This window comes from Daucus carota, chromosome 7 (assembly GCF_001625215.2).
Source record: "Daucus carota subsp. sativus chromosome 7, DH1 v3.0, whole genome shotgun sequence".
NCBI lineage: Eukaryota > Viridiplantae > Streptophyta > Magnoliopsida > Apiales > Apiaceae > Daucus > Daucus carota.
This window is the reverse complement of record NC_030387.2, coordinates 2,013,534-2,033,280: the sequence shown is the minus strand read 5'-3', so window position 1 is coordinate 2,033,280 and position 19,747 is coordinate 2,013,534. Positions and strand designations below refer to the sequence as shown.

Genomic DNA, 19,747 nt, shown 5'->3' with positions numbered 1-19,747 from the left:
ACTTCAGTGACCAATTTGATATATTAATTCCATTTCAGTGACCAATTAGATAATTAATCCGAAATAGAAATCATGCTAAAGTGATATAGGATTGACGTTTCATCTTTATATATGAGATGAATATGATTGAGTTGAAATATTTTATGATTATTTGTAACTAATTTAAAATATTCTTTAGTCAATATTTTATAAAAAAATTTTCCATCAATTTTATTTTATATTAGTAATTTACATGCAATAGTATAAACAGTGGTGAATATAAATAAAATAATAATAATTTCTCACATCCATATTTTTATACCCACTTTTTCCTAAGATATGAAAATCTCATGCATGTATATTTGAGATATGATTTTCGAGGAATAAAAATTTGAGACATGTACTTGTAAGTACGAAATGATCAAAATTCATACATGAACCAAACCACCTCCCAAAGAGAGGGGGTCATAATGTCAGTATTTTCTTGTGTGATCTAACCTTAGATTAACTGAGAGTTTTTACTACACTGATGTGCACACACTGATCTAGTGATCTACATTTACATTGACCTGCATCAAGTATATTTGGTTTAATCATGTCACGTTTATTAGCTAGCTAGTCAAAATGCTTGTGAGCTAGTAAAATGATGATAATGACAACTTAATTGGCGCCTTTGTCTTTTATTACATCTTCATTTTATACTATATAAATAATTTTCACACACATCTCTCAATCATCACTTGCATATACAGATCTTGAGATTTGTCATAAGCCCACTTTTTACAACTAAAATTTCAAAAATTTCAAAAATAAAAAATGTTACATTTGTTTAGCACACACCAAGATTCTTGTCAATGTCAATACTTTTTGGACCCAAATGAAAAGTTTTGATCTTTGTTCATTTTTCATCACTAGACTAAAATGGTCACTCATTTTTCAATTTTCTCATTGATTTTCTTGAGTTTTTCTTGTGTTTTTGTTGATGGGTCAAGTAGTAGTGATGATATTGAAGCTCTTTTGGGCTTGAAATCATCGATTGATCCATTGAATTCTTTGCAATGGAGTGGTGAAAATGTGTGTAAATGGAGTGGTGTCAAGGAATGCTTGAGAGGGAGAGTGACAAAGCTTGTGTTAGAGCACTTAAATTTAAGTGGGAATTTGGATGAGAGGAGTTTGAATAAGTTGGATCAGCTTAGAGTTCTTAGTTTTAAGAATAACTCGCTTTCGGGTCAAATCCCGAGTCTTTCCGGTCTTCAAAATCTTAAATCTTTGTTTTTGAATAAAAATAAGTTTTCCGGCCAGTTTCCGGCGACTATTTCCGGCTTGCACAGGCTTAAAGTGGTGGTTCTGTCGCAAAATAGAATTTCCGGCGAGATTCCGGCGTCTGTGGTTAATATCAGGCGGCTTTATGTTTTGTATGTGGAGGATAATCTCTTGACAGGGCCCATTCCGGGGTTTAATCAAACAGGGCTTAGATACTTGAATGTTTCGAATAATCAACTTTCCGGCGAGATTCCGGCGACTCCGGCGTTAGTTAGGTTCAATTTGTCGTCATTTTCCGGGAATGTGGAGTTATGTGGGGAGCAAATTGGTGTCCCTTGTAATGGGAGTGTGGTCAGTGCTCCGCCGTCATTGAGCCCCGGAGTTACGGAGAAAAAGCACCGGAAAAACAAGAAAATAATATGGATTGTGGCCGGAAGTGTTGGTGGGGTCCTTTTGTTGTGTATTTTGGTGGGGTTATTACTATTTTGTATGAGAAAGAGGGGGAAAAATGAGACAAGGGTTGACCGGAGCAAGGCTGTTTCCGGCGGTGACACGGCGGCTCCGGCACCGGAGGAAGACTCCGGCGGTAGTGCAGGTGGTAAGGGAGGTGGGTTTAGCTGGGAAGGAGATGGGGGAATTGGGAGTCTAGTGTTTTGTGGGCCAGGTGATCAACAAATGAATTACAGTTTAGAGGATTTGCTGAAAGCATCTGCAGAGACATTAGGGAGAGGCACAATGGGGAGTACTTACAAGGCTGTAATGGAATCCGGGTTTATCGTGACGGTGAAGAGGTTGAAGGATGCTCGATATCCGAGAGTGGAGGAGTTCAGGCGGCATATGGAGGTGATCGGGAAGCTCCGGCATCCAAATTTGGTGCCTATCCGGGCTTACTTCCAGGCTAAAGAAGAAAGGCTTCTGGTATTTGATTACTTCCCCAATGGCAGTCTCTTTTCTCTCATTCATGGTATGTTTTTCTTGCTTCTCCTGGTTCATTTTGGTCAGTTTATAATTTCCGATTACAATATTTGATATTCCGGTGCAAATGGTTATCGCGGCAAATGTAGTATGGTTAAGCATACAATTCAGGTTTGCATTAAACTGTTTTCACTCTAAAGGGTCTATTTTTAGACAATTTGTTGCTCAATAAACATTAAAATAAGTTTAGGTGTTACGATTCAACTGCCATTCCTTAGAACTAATTGCATCCGCATTATACCCTATCTCGAGTGTGTCAGATGTACACAGAACACTTAACTTTGTAGAATTCTGAAGTTTTCGCTATGCTATCAAGCTAACTAGATGGAGAAAAAGATTTAAACTCCTTCGTTATGCTATCGGTCTGAGGAGACCCAAAGATTAAACTGGACTGCTTCGTCGTTTTTTAACCTTGGCCACAAGCTATGCACGGATGAACTGCTAGTTTCGAAGTCTACATTCTGCTGTAAATGTATATCCCCAGAATTTCCAGTAGTGTGTCACATTACTATAAAATTCTCCAGAACATGATTAGATGAGTTGATGGGGGTGGGGTATTAAATAAAATGAATATTTATTCAAAAATTCTCCGCACTAGCTTTAAGTTGAAGCAATCAGTACAAGAGCTAATCAGCATGATCAAGATTCATATATTTAATATCAGATGTAATTCTGCACCACACACAACCTAACTTTCAAGTTGTTATTCAAACCTTTATGTACTTGTCAAGAGTGGACCTCTCTACTCTAATAATCACTGCAACAACTTTTCTTAATTTAGAAACTCACATAAGCTTGTCTCTAAGTATTCAAGTTTTTCCGTTGTTGTATTTGACGCGATAATCAAGCATCTGTTCACATCTGTATACCTGAGTACGAATTCTAGGAATGCTGGAATATGACACTGGTAGTTGAGTTTTTCATCGTACTGCTACAAGGTCCTGACCCAGCGTAGCGTAGACTGTGCAACGCATTTAGCCAAATCGAGATACTCGAAATGAAACATATAAATTATTTCCTATCAATACTTCATATAACTATACAAGGGCCCCTATTGATATATACACTGTGTAATCAAAAGTGGGACAACTTTTATATGTGTAAATCATAAAATTTGGTTAAAGCAGTGTCGGTCCAGGGCTGTGATGTGCTCAATTATTCTCTATCAGCTTTCATTATCAAGCTATCATCTTCACCTAGATATGGTTGAAATATACTACCTAGATTTGGTTCCTGTTCCATGAACTTTATCATCTGAAAGCTCTGGACCTCATAGTTGAGTTGTATCAATGAATTCGGCTACCTGATTTAAATATATAATCTCTTTTTGTACAATATAAGACATCAACATCAAGCGTTGTGTAGCATTAATCTTGAAAAACACTGTATTGTGTACTTGTTTATCGGAAAAAAAATAAATGTAAAACATGTATCCTTGACATAGCAAGTATGTTTGGTTTAGGTTAACAGTAGTATAATTAATGTTGTGCAGGATCAAGAACTTCAGCTGGGGGAAAGCCTCTTCACTGGACTTCGTGTCTGAAAATAGCAGAAGATTTAGCCACCGGACTAAACTACATTCACCAAAACCCAGGCCTGACACATGGAAACCTCAAATCCTCCAACGTGCTATTAGGATCCGACTTTGAGTCCTGCCTCACTGATTACTGTCTCACCACATTCCGAAATCATGATTCAGCTGAAGAATCTAGCGCCTCTGCACTCTTCTACAGAGCCCCTGAGTATCGTGACACACGTCGCCCCCTCACTCAACCGGCTGATGTATACAGCTTCGGGGTCATCCTGCTCGAGCTCCTCACAGGGAAAACTCCGTTCCAAGACCTTGTTCAAGAACATGGCGAGGACATTCCACGTTGGGTTCGTTCAGTCCGAGAAGAAGAGACCGAGTCCGGTGATGACCCTGCCTCTAGCAATGAGGGATCAGAGGAGAAACTTGCAGCTCTTTTGAACATTGCAATGGCCTGTGTTGCACTCACACCGGATAACAGGCCCGAAATGAGGGAGGTCTTGAGGATGATTAAAGAGGCAAGAGCAGAAGCACAAGTGTCTTCTAATAGCAGTGATCATTCTCCGGGGAGATGGTCAGACACTGTTCAGAGCTTACCAAGGGATGATAATCTGAGCATATGAGAATTAGATTTACGTCTGGGCATATAGTTCTCCTAGACATAGCCAGTTTCTTGTTTTAAAGGTATCATTGTTATATGTAGGCTTATTAGGATTGTGGGTTTTTCAAGGCATTTGTAGAGCATATTTCAAGTTTATTTGTGAAAAGGTAATTTCTTTTTTCATTATGTTACAACTCTTTTTAACTTGTGCACTATTTATCTACTTTCTCGGATGAACATTAGTTAACCACTGCAGCAACACCTATGTTAGCCGGACTCGGCTGAAAGTGTCCAAACCAGATACGGATACGTGCACTCGGTAATATTTTTAAGAGTTTACTGCACTTTGCAACCTTTTACTTTGCTCGAAAAACACTTTGGTACATAGACTTCTAAACGTGTCAGTTCGCCGTCCAAACTTCTAATCCGTTAGCAGTTTGCCCCATGCCGTTAAATTTTCCGTTAACTTTGATGTTAAAAATAGTTTACAGCAGTTTGCACCCCTAACTTTATATTTCGTTTTAGTTTGCATCCTTGAAACATTTTTTCATTAAAATCAATCATATTTCGTTAAAAACAGAATCAAGTATATTTTAATTTAATAGTTTGTATCTATAAAAAGAATTTTTATAATACAATAATATCAAAAAAATAATATGCTTAAGTTTGCTAATTAACTAATTGAATAATTAAGCAAAATATTTGAAGTAAAAAATCGTCACTAAAAGTACGAAATAAAGACTAAACTTTATTTTATTATATTATTTGACAATGCAGACTAAAATTTATCTGTTCTAATTATAAAAAGAATTTCTATAATAATTTTTATAATATCTGTTGTCCCGGGAGACCCCAGGTTCGACTCTGGCTCATCTGAAAAGTATTAGAACAGATAAATTTTAGTCTGCATTGTCAAATAATATAATAAAATAAAGTTTAGTCTTTATTTCGTATTTTTAGTGACGATTTTTTACTTCAAATATTTTGCTCAGTTATTCAATTAGTTAATTAGCAAACTTAAGCATATTATTTTTTTTGATATTATTGTATTATAAAAATTCTTTTTATAGATACAAACTATTAAATTAAAATATACTACTTGATTCTGTTTTTAACGAAATATGATTAATTTTAATGAAAAAATGTTTCAAGGATGCAAACTAAAACGAAATATAAAGTTAGGGGTGCAAACTGCTGTAAACTATTTTTAACATCAAAGTTAACGGAAAATTTAACGGCATGGGGCAAACTGCTAACGGATTAGAAGTTTGGACGGCGAACTGACACGTTTAGAAGTCTATGTACCAAAGTGTTTTTCGAGCAAAGTAGAGGGTTGCAAAGTGCAGTAAGCTCTATTTTTAACATTTTACATGTTTTGACTTAAAATAAGTGTCAGAGTGTGTCCGAGTGGAAGCAAAATGAAGAGCCGAGATAACGTAGAGCAACACAGCTTTATGCATAAGGCATCTCCACACATATAGATACTAGATAATAGTACAGTAGAACATAAAGCTACATTTTAAGAATTAAGCATCATTTCATTCAACATTTACAGAAGTGAGTCTTCCAGAAATAAACATATTCATATTGAAAAAGCTACAATTCTTGTCAATACATTTGATGAACTTCAGCAAACACAATTGTGCCGATCAACAATCTTCCACGTTTTACATCAACATACGCCAGAAACCTCAGCAGACAGTTGTCTCATCCCCTCTGTATCACGAGAATCAGCCTGCTCCTTTTTCCTCCTCATGCGTTCCTTTAGACCTCTGCAGTAGGGCACATGACATTGAGATACTGGGCAAACTGCAGCATGAAGTTTAAACAGATACCAGATTCTTTTACACTCAAAACAGCCACCAGTCTCATGTGTTATGCATTGTGCAGCATGCTGTAAAAGGCCTTTCATCTTGTGACAACCAGGGTTCGGGCAATTTTGACACTGAATAGCATGCACAAGCAGATCATGCATCTTTCTCATACGACTAACCTTTTGTTGCTTAGCCTCTTTCTTCTGTGCATCCAAATCCACGGTTGGGGAGTACTGAGTCAATTTGTGAGGATGATTACTTTCCCCATCCTTTTTATAACAAGCACTGCACATATTGTAGTCAGGACATGTCTCACAGTGCCAACCTTGACCCGTTTCAATATTAAGACGACAGACTTGACATAGAGGAACAAATTCTGGAACATTTGGATTGTGAAGATGGTAGAGAAGCATCATTGAAGAATGTTTAGCACGACGCAAGGTATCATACTGATAGTGGTTGCCTTCACAAAAGCCCAGAAAAGTCAGACGAGTGTCAAAGAACTTACATTCAAGAATCTCATCATTATCTTGTGTATCTGCAGGTACACCACTAACTTCAACAGGATACATAATATGGATTTCCCTTGGTTTATTGATAGGATGCCTATCTCGCTTCTCGAGTTTCTGTTCTGCTTCATAACATTTGTCACATAGCCTGAAATTTTTGCACTGGCAGCAACTCCAACAGTTTCCAGATGCTATCAGAGTACAGCAATGACTGCATGAATTTTGCAAATGGACAATAATGAAATCTTCCTTCTTTGGGCTGATAGCTTCACCGAGTTTATGCATAAGCAAAACATCCTTTGTTGCATTTCCAGAAAGATCAGATTGACCACATGCAATTAGATTAATAAAATCTTCAGAAGCACCTGGCAAATAGTCCCCATCATAATATGGAAGTCTAGCTGCAGTCACCTTCGCTTTACACTCACCAGTGCTACCATCAGAAACAAAGAAATGGTCGTATAAATTAGTTATCTCAACCACAATATTTTCCTTTGCAGCTTTTTCCAACATTGTCAAATACCAGTCCCGGAGCTTATCAGATTTTGGTGTCTTTTGTGTTTCCGGATGACAATAGAATATGTAATCATCGCCCTTGATTGGAGGACAGGCCCAAATGTAGCAACTCGTGAAACCACGTGTTTTGCAATGTTCAAGGTATCCTATCAAAATTTCATGGTAAACAAATGTCCGAAGATCTTCTCCAGTAACTGCCTTAATCTCTGGCTTAAAGTACTTTACAGAATCCATGTACGACAAATTTACATGTCGGTGATTTGGTTGTTGACAATCTGCTCCATATTCCTGAACAATCATGGCAAATAGGCACACATCCACGCCTTCAATCTTCTGAAACAATAATACTACCTTGGACTTGTAGGCAAACTCATTCGGGTAATTCACTTCCTTAAAAGTCTCAGAAAACCGCTTCTTCACTTCCACTGTTTTGTCCACTGATGACACATCTCTGACAACAAGGCCTTCTGCTCCTGGAACCTCATCATAGTTTTTCCCTTGAATCCTTGCTCTATTTACCCTCTCCTGCTTCAGTTTTTTAAGCAGTCGTTGCTCTAAGTGATCGCTGAGGCTTGTTCTTGGAAGATCTTTTGCTCCAAGCACTGCACTCTGTTGCAAGGGCGAACGCTCTCCTCTTTCAACTTCAGCAATGTAGCAGATTGGACAGGTGAATTTACCTTGACCGCCTTCATTCCTTCGACTGTTAAACAATGCACATATCTGATGTTGCCAAGCAGGACACTTATCACACTGAACCCATCCTTCTTCTGCAATTTTATCATTTCTTTGCTTCTCAAATTCCGCCTTAGGATAAGCAGTTCCATCAACAACCAAACTTTCCCCTGCATTTTGCACAAAGCAAAAACTACAAACATGTCGTCGTGCATCAACAGCTCCTGCAGTGTAGTACTTTGCACTTCGTTTGACACGAGAGCCACAAAGCGTGCAATAAACAGGCACAGGCTCAAAAAAAACCTTCGCCATCCCACATAACTGGCAAGGATCATCAGACATTGTCTGCTCCACAGCATAATTCTTTCCTGTCTTCGGTTTACTCTGCTCCATCCCCTGCTTGAGACTCTTAATATGCTCCCGGACTTGCTCTGGACTAAAAACTTCAATCAACGACACTCCACACGCTTCCGCCTTCTCGGGCTTGGCTGCCCCCATTTTATTAGTACCCGAACCATCATTAGGTCCAACGAATCCTTCTGCAGGACTCGCGGGAGTGTCCATATCCATACCCGAGACACGAGACATTCTTGGGCACCAAGGCTCAACAGATTGCGAAAACTGATGAATCTTTAAGCGCTTCTGAAGCGGATTCACATCCACTGTATCGTAACTTCCATGAGGCATTGATTCTTTACGTTTGTTTTGCCTGTTCCTCGCAAGAACACAAACACGACAGTCCAGAATCTTGCAGTTCCTACAATGTTTGATGAATGATTTCGCAGAAACGCAGCGAGGATATCCACAATTAGTTCCAGCAGTACACGTAGAAATATGTAATAATAATTTCTTATGATCATGAACACGATTCATTGCATTAATATCATGATCATCGTGGCTCTTTCTCATAGCTTGAGAATTAAGTTTATTCAACTCCATAAATCTTAAATCGTCATATGACATCAATGTAACATGTAGCTAAACCTAATTGTTATTATATGTAGCTGATCCGAAACCTAATCTAATTAGGGATTTTAGAACTAAGTTAATATAGTTAATCCTAAACCCAATCCAATTATGAATTTATAGCTAATCCTAAACCCAATCTAGTTAGAAATTTATAAACCCAATCTAGTTAGAAATTTATATTATTGTATACATAACATCCAAATCGTTGGAATTTATATTATTGTATACGTAACATCCAAATCTTTGGACCAGGTCGAATCGGAAAGAATAATACGATTATCGATGGAACTGGACGTGTCATATATTTATATTTTTTAAAAAGTTATTTTTATATTATTTTAATTGTAAATGAGAATATTATTTTTGAGTAAATATGAGAATGCGAAAATTAATTCTATATATCACGTTTTCAAGTGATTGGAATCTTATATTTTACATGACTAAAATTGAGATTTTAAGAAAAATACTTTTCTTATCAATCACATAACAATAAACATAAAATCAATATCTAAAACAAAGATTTTAGCACAAATAATCTAACAGTGTAAAGCACGTTTCACAATAGTACGGAGCAAACCAATTTTTTTGGTAGAGCATATGAAAACGTACAAGTTCCTAATAAAATAATTTAATTAAAAAAATTAACAGTTCTAATATGTAATTGTAGTATAAATCATCATATAACTCACAAACATAAATTTGGATATTTATATATTTAATTTAATCAAAGAAATTAATGTAATAAATATAATATATCTATGTCCTTTAGGTTAGTTGATACAAAATAAAAATGATGATAGTTGAAGACATATATTTATCCTTAAATAAAATCATGTATTTATCATGTCATCTAATATGTAGATCATTCCTTACTCCTGTTACATGGATCATAATTGGATGAATCACAATTATAAAATTAAAATCCTATTTTCACAACTCATGTTTGATTAATTAATTTATTTGAGAAATATTTAGTTATATATTAGCAAGTAATAATCTAGGATATTGGTGCAAATTAAATATATATTAAACCGCTTATAGTTATGGTTAGAAATAAGATCTTGTCTATTTTAGTGTACCTATTAGAGATTTGTGATGATCATCAACATGGCCTCATAATTTGTTATTATTTTATCTGTTGTCATTTCACCAAGGAGCATCCCGGCAGAATTTCATGGTAAACAAATGTCTGAAGATCCTCTCCAGTAATTGCCTTAATCTCTGGCTTGAAGTACTTCACAGAATCCATGTATGACAAACGACAAATATACATGTATGTAATTTGGCTGTTGACAATCTACTTACTCTCTGTACTTCTATGTAGCTAATCCTAAACTCAATTTGATTATAAATTTATACTTTCTCCGTCTCTTTTTAGTTGTCACATTTGGTTTTGTATCGGTCAAATTGACTAAAGTTTGACTGAAAATTATTAATATTTTATCAATTAATTAAAATAAAACATGTCATCAGAAATAACTAAAAAAGACGGAGGGAGTAGTTAATTCTAAATCCGATCTAATTAGGGATTTATATTATTAATGTGTACCTATAATTAATGTGTACATATTAGTTCACTAAAGACAATGTACAATGTGTACATATTATTAATGTGTACATATTAGTTCACTAAAGAGCATGTACAATGTGTTTATCATGATAGTTGGTTCCATATGTTTTTAGCATAGAATTCAAAATGGAATTACTAATCCCTTATAATCCCAGCAACCTCAGCTTTGATTCTTGTCAGCGCTTCAGGTTTATCGAGAATCTCGGACATTGCAACAAGTTTTTACACATAAATCTCACAAGTGGATCAGCATCAATGGTTAAGAAGCAGATCTTAGAATTGCGGGCTGCAAGTTTTGTGATGTGAGAGGCTCTCGAGAACTGTGATCAGAGGTTTTGCACGATTTGTGTTGTAAGTCTTCCAAGTGATTAGGCGGCGTGTCGTTAGAGTAGGACCGTCCTACTCTTGGTTCTTTCATTCAGGAAAGTGAAAACAGAGTCAGGTGATGAGGATCAGAGAGTCTTTCAGCACTTTTGAACATCACCAACAATAGGCCTGAAATGAGTGATTCTCCTGACTATGAACTGGTTAGCAAATTCAACAGGAATTTTTCGCTTCTCCAAACGATCATTTCTGGCAACAGCGGTGTTTCTTTTAAACTCTTGCTGTACTGGATAAATGGAATGAATAGGCCGCGTCTACATCCTACCAAATTCTGACTTTTTTGACATCACACACATTTTTCCGGAAAAAAATGTATAGAAGAGGAGAAGTGATCAACATATACACAAGGATAACACTAAAGCTCAGTAAAATTTACAGTAGTGAAGCAGAATCAGCAAATATTATATTTACAATTTCCACTCCTGACCTTGTTATTTTCGATGGAACTGTCTGGCAATAAGGAGCTGATCCTTTCTAGAATCCCAGAACCTGTTAATTTCATATTTTTTTAGTATTGCAGTTATGGAGCAACCATAATATGCAGCAACCAGACTGCACCTAACCCTTCATTTAAAAAAATATGTAAACAAGGATTCATGAATATTTTAATAATCTTGAGAAGTCGAGGATAAAATAATAATAAATTTGAACGAAACTAGCAAAATATCAAGTACCAGAACAAACAAACCAGAGTACGGAAATGGAAAAGAGGATTGTAAACCACAAGTACAGAGCAGTAGCAGTGACATGCTCTAAATCATTTAAAGTTTAGCTAAACATTTGATTAAACACTTACGTACGTTATAAGAGCAAATGACTAATATCTAAGTCCATTGATTAATCCCCGAGGAACTCTGGAATACTGAACACTTGCACGGCGAGTTCGGGTTTTTGGATAAAAAACCGACTTCATTCCCTGTATGAAAGCCAAACTAGGAGTATATCTGAAGCAGCTTATTCTCGAATCAATTGTAGTTGCAGAAGATGTATTAAGGAGCATATAAGTCTTATCCGTTTTGCAATCATAACAGCAAAACTTACCACGATCATGAAACACAATCTCACCGCCAGAAAACCCCTGTGCCACCACAAACCAATCTCACCGCCAGAAAACCCCTGTGCCACCACAAACCAACGATTAAATGGTCCGATAGTGTACATCTTACTCCAAACACAACATCGCTCATCCCCGTTCAAAGAAAATAGATGGAGCATAAGCTTAAAAAAAAGGATCGCTGTCATACTCATACGCTATTGAAGTAAGACAATCATTCATATCCACAAATTTAAAACCACGTACTTTACGATCACAAAATAATTCAGGCAACAACTTGAACTCGTTACGTCCAGCATCAAACTTCACAGCAGTCGCCGTCAGATACCTCTCTTTCGTGTATCTACAAAATGACCAGTAAGGACAATCCTTTACAATAGTCACGGAACTTGTTGAGTGGACTCCTCTAATATTATCAAACACATTATCACTAACAGATATTTCAATCCAATTATCCGAATTAGAGTGGTAAACCATAGCAAACCTCAGATTCTCTGACAAAATGACAAGCTTGTAATTATCACTGACAGGATCAAAACCGAATCCTATGTCATACTTTCGATCAGCAAAGCGAAAGTATGAGGAAATTTGCTTGGATTGATGTGTTGCAGGTTCCATAACGATAACTTATTGCGACCAATAAGACAAACTAGGCCACGGACAGAACCAACCACATCAAGAATATGAGCAGAATCAAGTGCAACTCTTTCTTCGTAGCGCGAAAGAATAACGACTTTGGTGTTTCTTCTAGCAACGAGACAGTCATTATGATTTTGAGTGGTGCTGTGAGTCAAGTGTTGTGTTATAAATTGGGGTTCCCTTTTCGTTGTCCCACCCATTCCCATGTTACGAGAGGTGACGTTGTAATATGGAATAGGGTTCCAAATCAACTGGACCAGTAGCTGGTGGTAATAAAACAGAGAACCAAGAAACAGTCTGAGCTTATAAACAGGGGTGAGGGCTAAAATCCGAAAACCTTATTATCCTTTTTTCCGGTCCGATATCCGGTTACAAAAAATCCGAAAATGCGCATATTTTATCCAAGAAACCAATTAGGCGGCGTGTCGTAAGAGTTGGACCGTCCTACTCTTGGTTCTCTCATTTAGGAAAGAGGAAACAGAGTTAGGCGATGAGGATCAGAGAAGAGTCTTTCAGCTCTTTTGCACATCACCAACAATAGGCCTGAAATCTACCATCCATGGCTCATCACTCATAGTGTTCTTCTAGGCACCTCGAAGAACAATGGATGGGGCAAAAGCTTCCGAAAGCATATCAGAAGTCCGCGAGTACAGACCTAGAATTGGTCTGATAAGCCTCGTATTTTTAAACAGACAACAGCGGCGTTTATTTTGACATCACACACATTTTTCCGGAAAAAAAAGCATGCAAGAGGAAAAGTGACCAACATATACACAAGGATAACACTAAAGCTCAGTAAAATTTACAGTAACGAAGCAGAATCAGCAAATATTATATTTACAATTTCCAAATCTAGATGACACCACACAAGGAAAAAATAAATAAAAATTTACAAACAAGCTGTGCATAACAACAAAACTAAACTTGATAAAAAAAAATACATGTAATTACAGACTGTCCCTGATGCCCAAAAAATGCAAGGTGATCTATGCATCATTCTTATTACTGTCTCGTTGTTTAGAGCTTCGGTGACCAGTGAGTTAAAAAAATTCAGCTTCCAGAAAGAGTGCTCTATAAAATTTTCTTATCATGGGGACCCCAATATGAGTTGATAAGATTATATTTTTACAGAAAATGAAGAATTTCTAGTAGCTTTAATGCATTTACAAGATAATTTTTCGTACTTACAAAGATCCAACAACTTAGACTCAACATTGAGCATCACATAATCTTCATCTAGGCTCCTGCTTTAACTGGCTCCCGCTCGGCAGTCCAAACATCATTCTCTGGAGATAAAAAGAAAAAGTAGTAAGCTTGGCTGCTTAGCATTTTATCACTTAGCAGCGATATATGATGTATGGCAATGTGTAGCTTTATTTAAGGTAATAGGGTTTATCGCAAGACAGCAACAATATAGGTGATCGAGGATCTACAACAGACGATGTGGTACTAAACTGGAAATAAACAAATACCCAACTACGAACACCTTAATGTTGTGTTTGTTAGGGAAAATGGAACGGAATGGAGTAAGTAAAAACAAAAGAAAACATTAGAGATAGAAGGGAAGTTTTGAAGAAAAAAATGAGTGGTGCAAAGTTATTGCGATGAGATTTGAGAAGAAAGCGGAAATAGGAAGAAAAATTATTGTGATGAGATTAAGAAGAAAGTGAATAGGAGAGAATGGATCATTCCTTCTCAAATTGGAGGTGTGACAATAGGAGAGAATGTTTATGGTGTAAGGAATGGAATGGAGGAAGGAATTAAAATTTTGAACAAGTGTCTGTTGTAATATAGTTCAAATTTGATTCCATTCCTTTCGAATTCATTCACCCCAACCAAACACAACATAAGAGTCGTTGGTTACATATGCTGAATTAGTTTTGAAATGAACTTAAGACAAGATATGAGGTTCAGGTGACTGAAATTACAGGATAAACAAAACAGAAAGCAGGCATAAAAGACCACGTGCTGAACTACACTGTACTATAGAAAAAATATTTTACATAGTTACTATGCAAGATTGCAAGAGAATTACCTGAAACGTAATAGGCAAGATACTATTTGCAAGTTCCTCGTTTATGGATAAAGGCAGTGGTGGCATCCGGCTCATGACACCCCGCATATTACTCATGCTGCAATAATTTAAAGAACTTAACGATCATTGGAGTGATGAATACTGATTACATCACAAAAGTTAGACAGTGACTGCCAGACACAGTTGCAGACTTGCAGTTGAGCACCAAGTACCCTATTATGTGTATTCAGGAAATTATAATTCATAGTAAACACAAAGAAAACTGCACTAGTATGTTCCACGTACTGGTTTAAGATGGTAGTGATATTGTTCCTTGTGCAACTAAAGAGGTCAATGTTTTCCTGCAACTGTTTATAAACTGTGTTAGGATGTTTTATAGCTGCAAACATAGACTATAGAAATGTCAAAGTACAGTAGTAAGAGAAGCTTATTGCGTGAGTTCCAAATCCTTAATCTAACAACAGAGAATAGTTTGAAGAAAGGTCAAATGAGGTCAAAATAAAATAACTAAGAAACTGGGACATTGTTGAAGCCCAAATTTCAACCCTGCCAGGCCGTAACTACCCTTTCTCAAGAGGAGTTAAACAAATCCAATTTTGGACAATAGGACTTTGATTTACCTTAAAAACTGAAAGATTAGCTGAAATATGCCTAAGGACTTCATTGTTTTGTTCCAGAAGATGCCTTGCACCATCTAAAGCTGAAATCAACAATGAAAATATCGATGATGTTCGTAGTGTATGTAGCAATGTAATCCTTAACCCTGCGAAACATGTGGCAAGCAATAGAAACATAACTCTCTTCTACAGGAAGATAGCATCGCAAACATAGAGAAGTTGAAGACAAAGCAATGTGGGAAGAGTTGCATTTTCAAAGTTTGCTTGGACTACAAAAGGGTAGAGGTTATAAGATAGCAGAGGCAATAATAATAAGATAGTACAGAAAAAGAAAATACTTATATTTATTTACATTTGGTAAAAATAGAATATCTTGAGATGATAAAGAAAATATAGCATGACTAGTTTGTCCACATTTTCACGCAATGTCCCTTCACTTTTTACTTTGTATCAAAACAATGCTCCATTCCATAAGCTGTAAACTGTAAGTACTTATACACACTTTTAAACATGACGAGATTTCCAGTTTGCAAGCAAAGGACAAAAGTGATAGCATTGTATGCAATAGATAGCAGATGATAAAGCAGTAAACAACACTTAGAAACAGCAAAATCATTTTTCTACAAAGATTATGATTTTATACTACTGGAATTTCTGTAAAAGGAAAAACAATGGAGGATTTTGCAAAAAGAAAAAAAAAACTGCATCCTGTGGTAAAACAAAGGATTAATAGGTATATTGAGAAGTAAACTGATAACTGTATAACCCTCAATTGAAACACTTAGATACAATAACAATAAAAGGAACACATTCTTACGTGATAAACTAAAGTTTCACCCCAGAAGCATATATCATAACTAAAATCCAAAATTTCTTGAAGAAGTACCAGCTAACCCTTTCTAAACAATAAGAATTACAACTCATCATTACACTACACAATTATGTTACAGACACTGCTTACAAACTTCACTCCTTGAGTTGCAGCAGACTATGTCATTGACGCAAGTAAAGGTCGATAGAAGCCTATATTTTCTAGCAAGATCTTCAAGAATTGCCATAGTTTCAAGTTAAGATACCTACTAGACACAACACAATAATAGGCTATTAACAGAGCATGCAAATCAGCTATATTCATGTCTAAAGACTCTAAACAAGACTTTGCGATTGTGGGTATGCTTATCTATTTGTTTGTTGATAAGTTTACTTTGTAGTTACAAGATTTTTACTAAATCTCCAAATGACAGTTTGCAAGCCTGACTTTTTCAGATTAATTTTGTGCATCTTCAGACCACGCTCTTCGTTGCCTGTCACAATGACGAACATCCTAGTACTACAAAAAATGTAACGAACACTCGGAGCCTTACTGATATAAGTTTGTGCTGCTAGATTTCACTATGAACTATGCAGTATGCACACGTACACAGCCTGAATGGTTAAAAAATTGCTCCAACTTAGGGATAGAAGAACCTGACCTTCACGAGACATGCGATCGTTCCCGCTTTGATAGTTCCTCATAAAAGAATAGCCAGCTACATTCAATGGTGAAACCGAGGATGTTGTTGCTTTTGACGATGATTCCATCAATTTATCCTGTGGAAATATGACTTTTAGCATATAGTCTGTGTTCAAGATTCAGCGATCAGCAGTAGTCACATGGAGTGATACGGGAATAAACCATTGACATATCATATATCTACCTATTACAATTCATTATGACATAATAATCGTATAATTAAATCATAAACTGAAAGCATATTAACAAAAATGAGTTGATCTTTAATCCCCTAGCCAAAGTATGATTTTCATTGTTCTTACTGGTATACCAGAATCATCATTTCTACTAACAATGTTGAGCTAAGTAAATTTCAAAATGGTTAACATATTCCAATAAAAGATGAAAAAACGCACGAGCATTTATTTTCTGAAATACCTTCCTATCTTTCACTTTCTTCCCAAAATTATGGTCTTCCTGTTTCCTTCGCTTTCTCTGTCAAAGATGTATCTAAGTGAGCATGTAAACTTAAAAGGGAAGATATGATTATATTACTGGTTCAGTCAAAGCAGTGTTAAGACTTCAGACATCTCTAACCAAGTCTGTGATACTTTTTAAATATATATATATATATATATATATATATATATATATATATATATATTGTCTTTCCTGTTAAGCAGAATGGACTGGTTGTACAGACTGAAAACCTGAAGTATCTAATTATCATTGTTGAACTTTAAAGTGACTTGTTGGCAGAAGATTCCTCACAAAGAGTTTAGTCTATATCATGTCAACAAGAGGTCCAGGACTACATGTGTACTCTGCCAAATGCACTGATAATGTTATCTTGTTCAATTTTTACAGGTTCAATTGTAAGATAATACCTTCTCACACAAAAAACCGAAGTCTTCTAATTAATAACAAAACACGCCATTAGTATACTCTTACATACACATGATAACAGTACAATTTGCTGTTGGTGTTCGGTCTTGGCTGGCGTGAGACGCCAGACAGGAACTAAAATTTGCTCAAAGTGGATATTGCAGTTTACTAGTATGTCTGTGGCAATGAAACAAAATGCCTATACTGAATTATTTGATCGCCAAAATATATCATTGAAATTAAGTGAGGAGCTCACCGTCATCCATCTACACCTCAGAGCAACGTCGCGCACAGTTTTGTCATGTAACATAGCTGCGATCTTGATATACCTCAGGATACTGGGTTCATCAGCATATCTACAAGTTTACAGGCCAAATTATATGGAATTTGACAAGAAATGAAGAAGTAATATAGTTTCTGTGTACAATAATATGTACAAAAACCAAAATCTAAGAACAATTTTACAGTAACATAACAGATCAGCCCTACAGTTTAACATCATGAAAGGTACATGGGTAATAAACAGTAGTGACATTGCACATGGTGTGGAAACAGATAAATGGATACATACATTACAATTTATACTACAAGCTTCACAATATAATAGTCGCTTCTGCATTTATATGTTAAAGGGCATGAATGGCCATTCATATTCATTCACCATGAAGGATATTCTACGGCAACTCCCTAATTAGAACTTACCCAAAAACCTCCAGACAAATAAGCAAACATATGACACAAATCGCCCCTATAACATATCAATTTATTAGTGTTACCTTAGAAGGTATTAATTGAGGGATTCTGCAGTCAAGATAAAAGAATTTAGATGTTCTGAATGTATATGGTATATAACGCTTAAAAACCAGAAAAATCAAATTTACTTGAGGTTCGTTATGTACGGATCATGACCAGTTTATGATAAGAAACTTATAATGCATTGCAGACATTAAAAAGGATATATACATGGTAAACAAGCTAGAAAATTTTAAAAAAGAAAAAAGACAAACAGTTAAAAAGCACAGGCACAGACTTATTTAATTTGGTAGAAGCTACCTACTTAGCAAGTCCTTCCTCCAATCTATACTGCTCCTCGACAGACCACTCTACAGCCAAGCCTGCTTCGTGCTTGAGGCCTGGCACTGAATCAACAAGAAGAGGGCTAGAAGTGCTTGCAGCTTGATGTGCTCTTAATCCAGCATTACTACTTGAACTTCCTAAAACAATACTCCCCTCGGCATTTCTATTCGCTCCGTAGTAATTCCCCGTATATATCATGTCTGAAGTATTATCCATCGCACTTGATTGAAAAGATATTTGCCGATTAAGAATCGGAGCCATACTTTGCTCAAGGTAGTATCCACTGTTTGATTTTGCAGCCATCTTTCGAATTAAAAATTTCCAACTATATCACCTAAACCCCCATAACTCCCTGACAAATTGTTTAATCACATACAACCTCAAGAACTACCAACATGCAAACCTGCTTCTAATTCAGAGGGAAAATCGAAACTTTACTTCTTTCTCAACACCCCTCAATCAATAAAGCTGAAATGTCAAGAACCCAATTCAGATACAAAGCATTACCCACCACTCATTCAAACCCTAGATTCTTAAACAAACACAAAAGCCACCTAAACCCTAACCTCAACCCACTCCAAATTACAGCATAAACACTTCATTCACAACATCAAAATCAAATCTTTAGACAATTAAACACAACCCCATGACCCAAAAACAAGCACCACATAATAAAAATCAAAACTTTAAGTATCTTTAAAGAAATGGAAGCAAAAAGATGGAACCTTTAATAAGATGCAACTTGTCCTCTGAAGTGAGCCTAATTGGTTCTTTACTCATCACTACTAGTACCACCACCACCCTACTTTTGATTCATTTTTGTTACTTATCTCACAAATTTTTGCAAACCTATAGATACAGAAAAGTAAGTGTCTGTGTGTATAATTACAAAGGACATACAGAAGCTTGGCCAATAGGGAGACAGACAAGGAGAAAAGGGTCCCAAATAATTGGATGAATATGTTTAGTACACATTTATTATTTATTTATTTTCTTTTATTTTGTTCATGCAGATCTTGGAATTCACCAATATTGCGAATCCCAATAAGCATTTGATGCCCCCATTATTATGATGCACTCTCAAATTCAATCCACTTCTTATTTGACCTTGGTTTTACTTTGTCCATCAGAATTTGATGCTTTTTTCTTCACCTTTTTCATGTAATAT

General features: G+C 36.1%; 3 protein-coding genes across 7 annotated transcripts; 1 reads left to right on the top strand and 2 right to left on the bottom strand.

Moving 5' to 3' along the window:
* Positions 1 to 491: 491 nt before the first annotated feature.
* Positions 492 to 4,532, top strand: LOC108193530 (inactive leucine-rich repeat receptor-like serine/threonine-protein kinase At1g60630). The gene is made up of 2 exons (XM_017360230.2): positions 492 to 2,206; positions 3,710 to 4,532. Exons 1-2 carry the CDS (start codon positions 901 to 903, stop codon positions 4,366 to 4,368), a joined length of 1,965 nt encoding a protein of 654 aa, XP_017215719.1. The 5' UTR covers positions 492 to 900; the 3' UTR covers positions 4,369 to 4,532.
* Positions 4,533 to 5,870: 1,338 nt separating this feature from the next.
* On the bottom strand, positions 5,871 to 8,431 carry LOC108194402 (histone acetyltransferase HAC1). The gene has a single exon (XM_017361348.2). The coding sequence runs from the start codon at positions 8,425 to 8,427 to the stop codon at positions 6,019 to 6,021; it is 2,409 nt and encodes an 802-aa protein (XP_017216837.2). The 5' UTR covers positions 8,428 to 8,431; the 3' UTR covers positions 5,871 to 6,018.
* Positions 8,432 to 13,253: 4,822 nt separating this feature from the next.
* Positions 13,254 to 19,517, bottom strand: LOC108196228 (uncharacterized). 5 transcript variants are annotated; one of them, XM_017363420.2, is made up of 9 exons: positions 19,305 to 19,514; positions 18,560 to 19,047; positions 17,759 to 17,858; positions 17,056 to 17,112; positions 16,598 to 16,715; positions 15,129 to 15,271; positions 14,794 to 14,855; positions 14,509 to 14,605; positions 13,254 to 13,759 (listed from the first exon to the last, which is right to left on the bottom strand). In XM_017363420.2, the coding sequence occupies exons 2-9, from the start codon at positions 18,880 to 18,882 to the stop codon at positions 13,706 to 13,708; spliced, it is 954 nt and encodes a 317-aa protein (XP_017218909.1). In that variant the 5' UTR covers positions 18,883 to 19,047; positions 19,305 to 19,514; the 3' UTR covers positions 13,254 to 13,705. The 5 variants fall into 5 exon arrangements, with proteins under 5 accessions (XP_017218909.1, XP_063937171.1, XP_063937170.1 ...); XM_064081101.1 differs by having other exon boundaries at positions 15,129 to 15,208; positions 19,305 to 19,509; XM_064081100.1 differs by having other exon boundaries at positions 18,560 to 19,514.
* Positions 19,518 to 19,747: the final 230 nt, after the last annotated feature.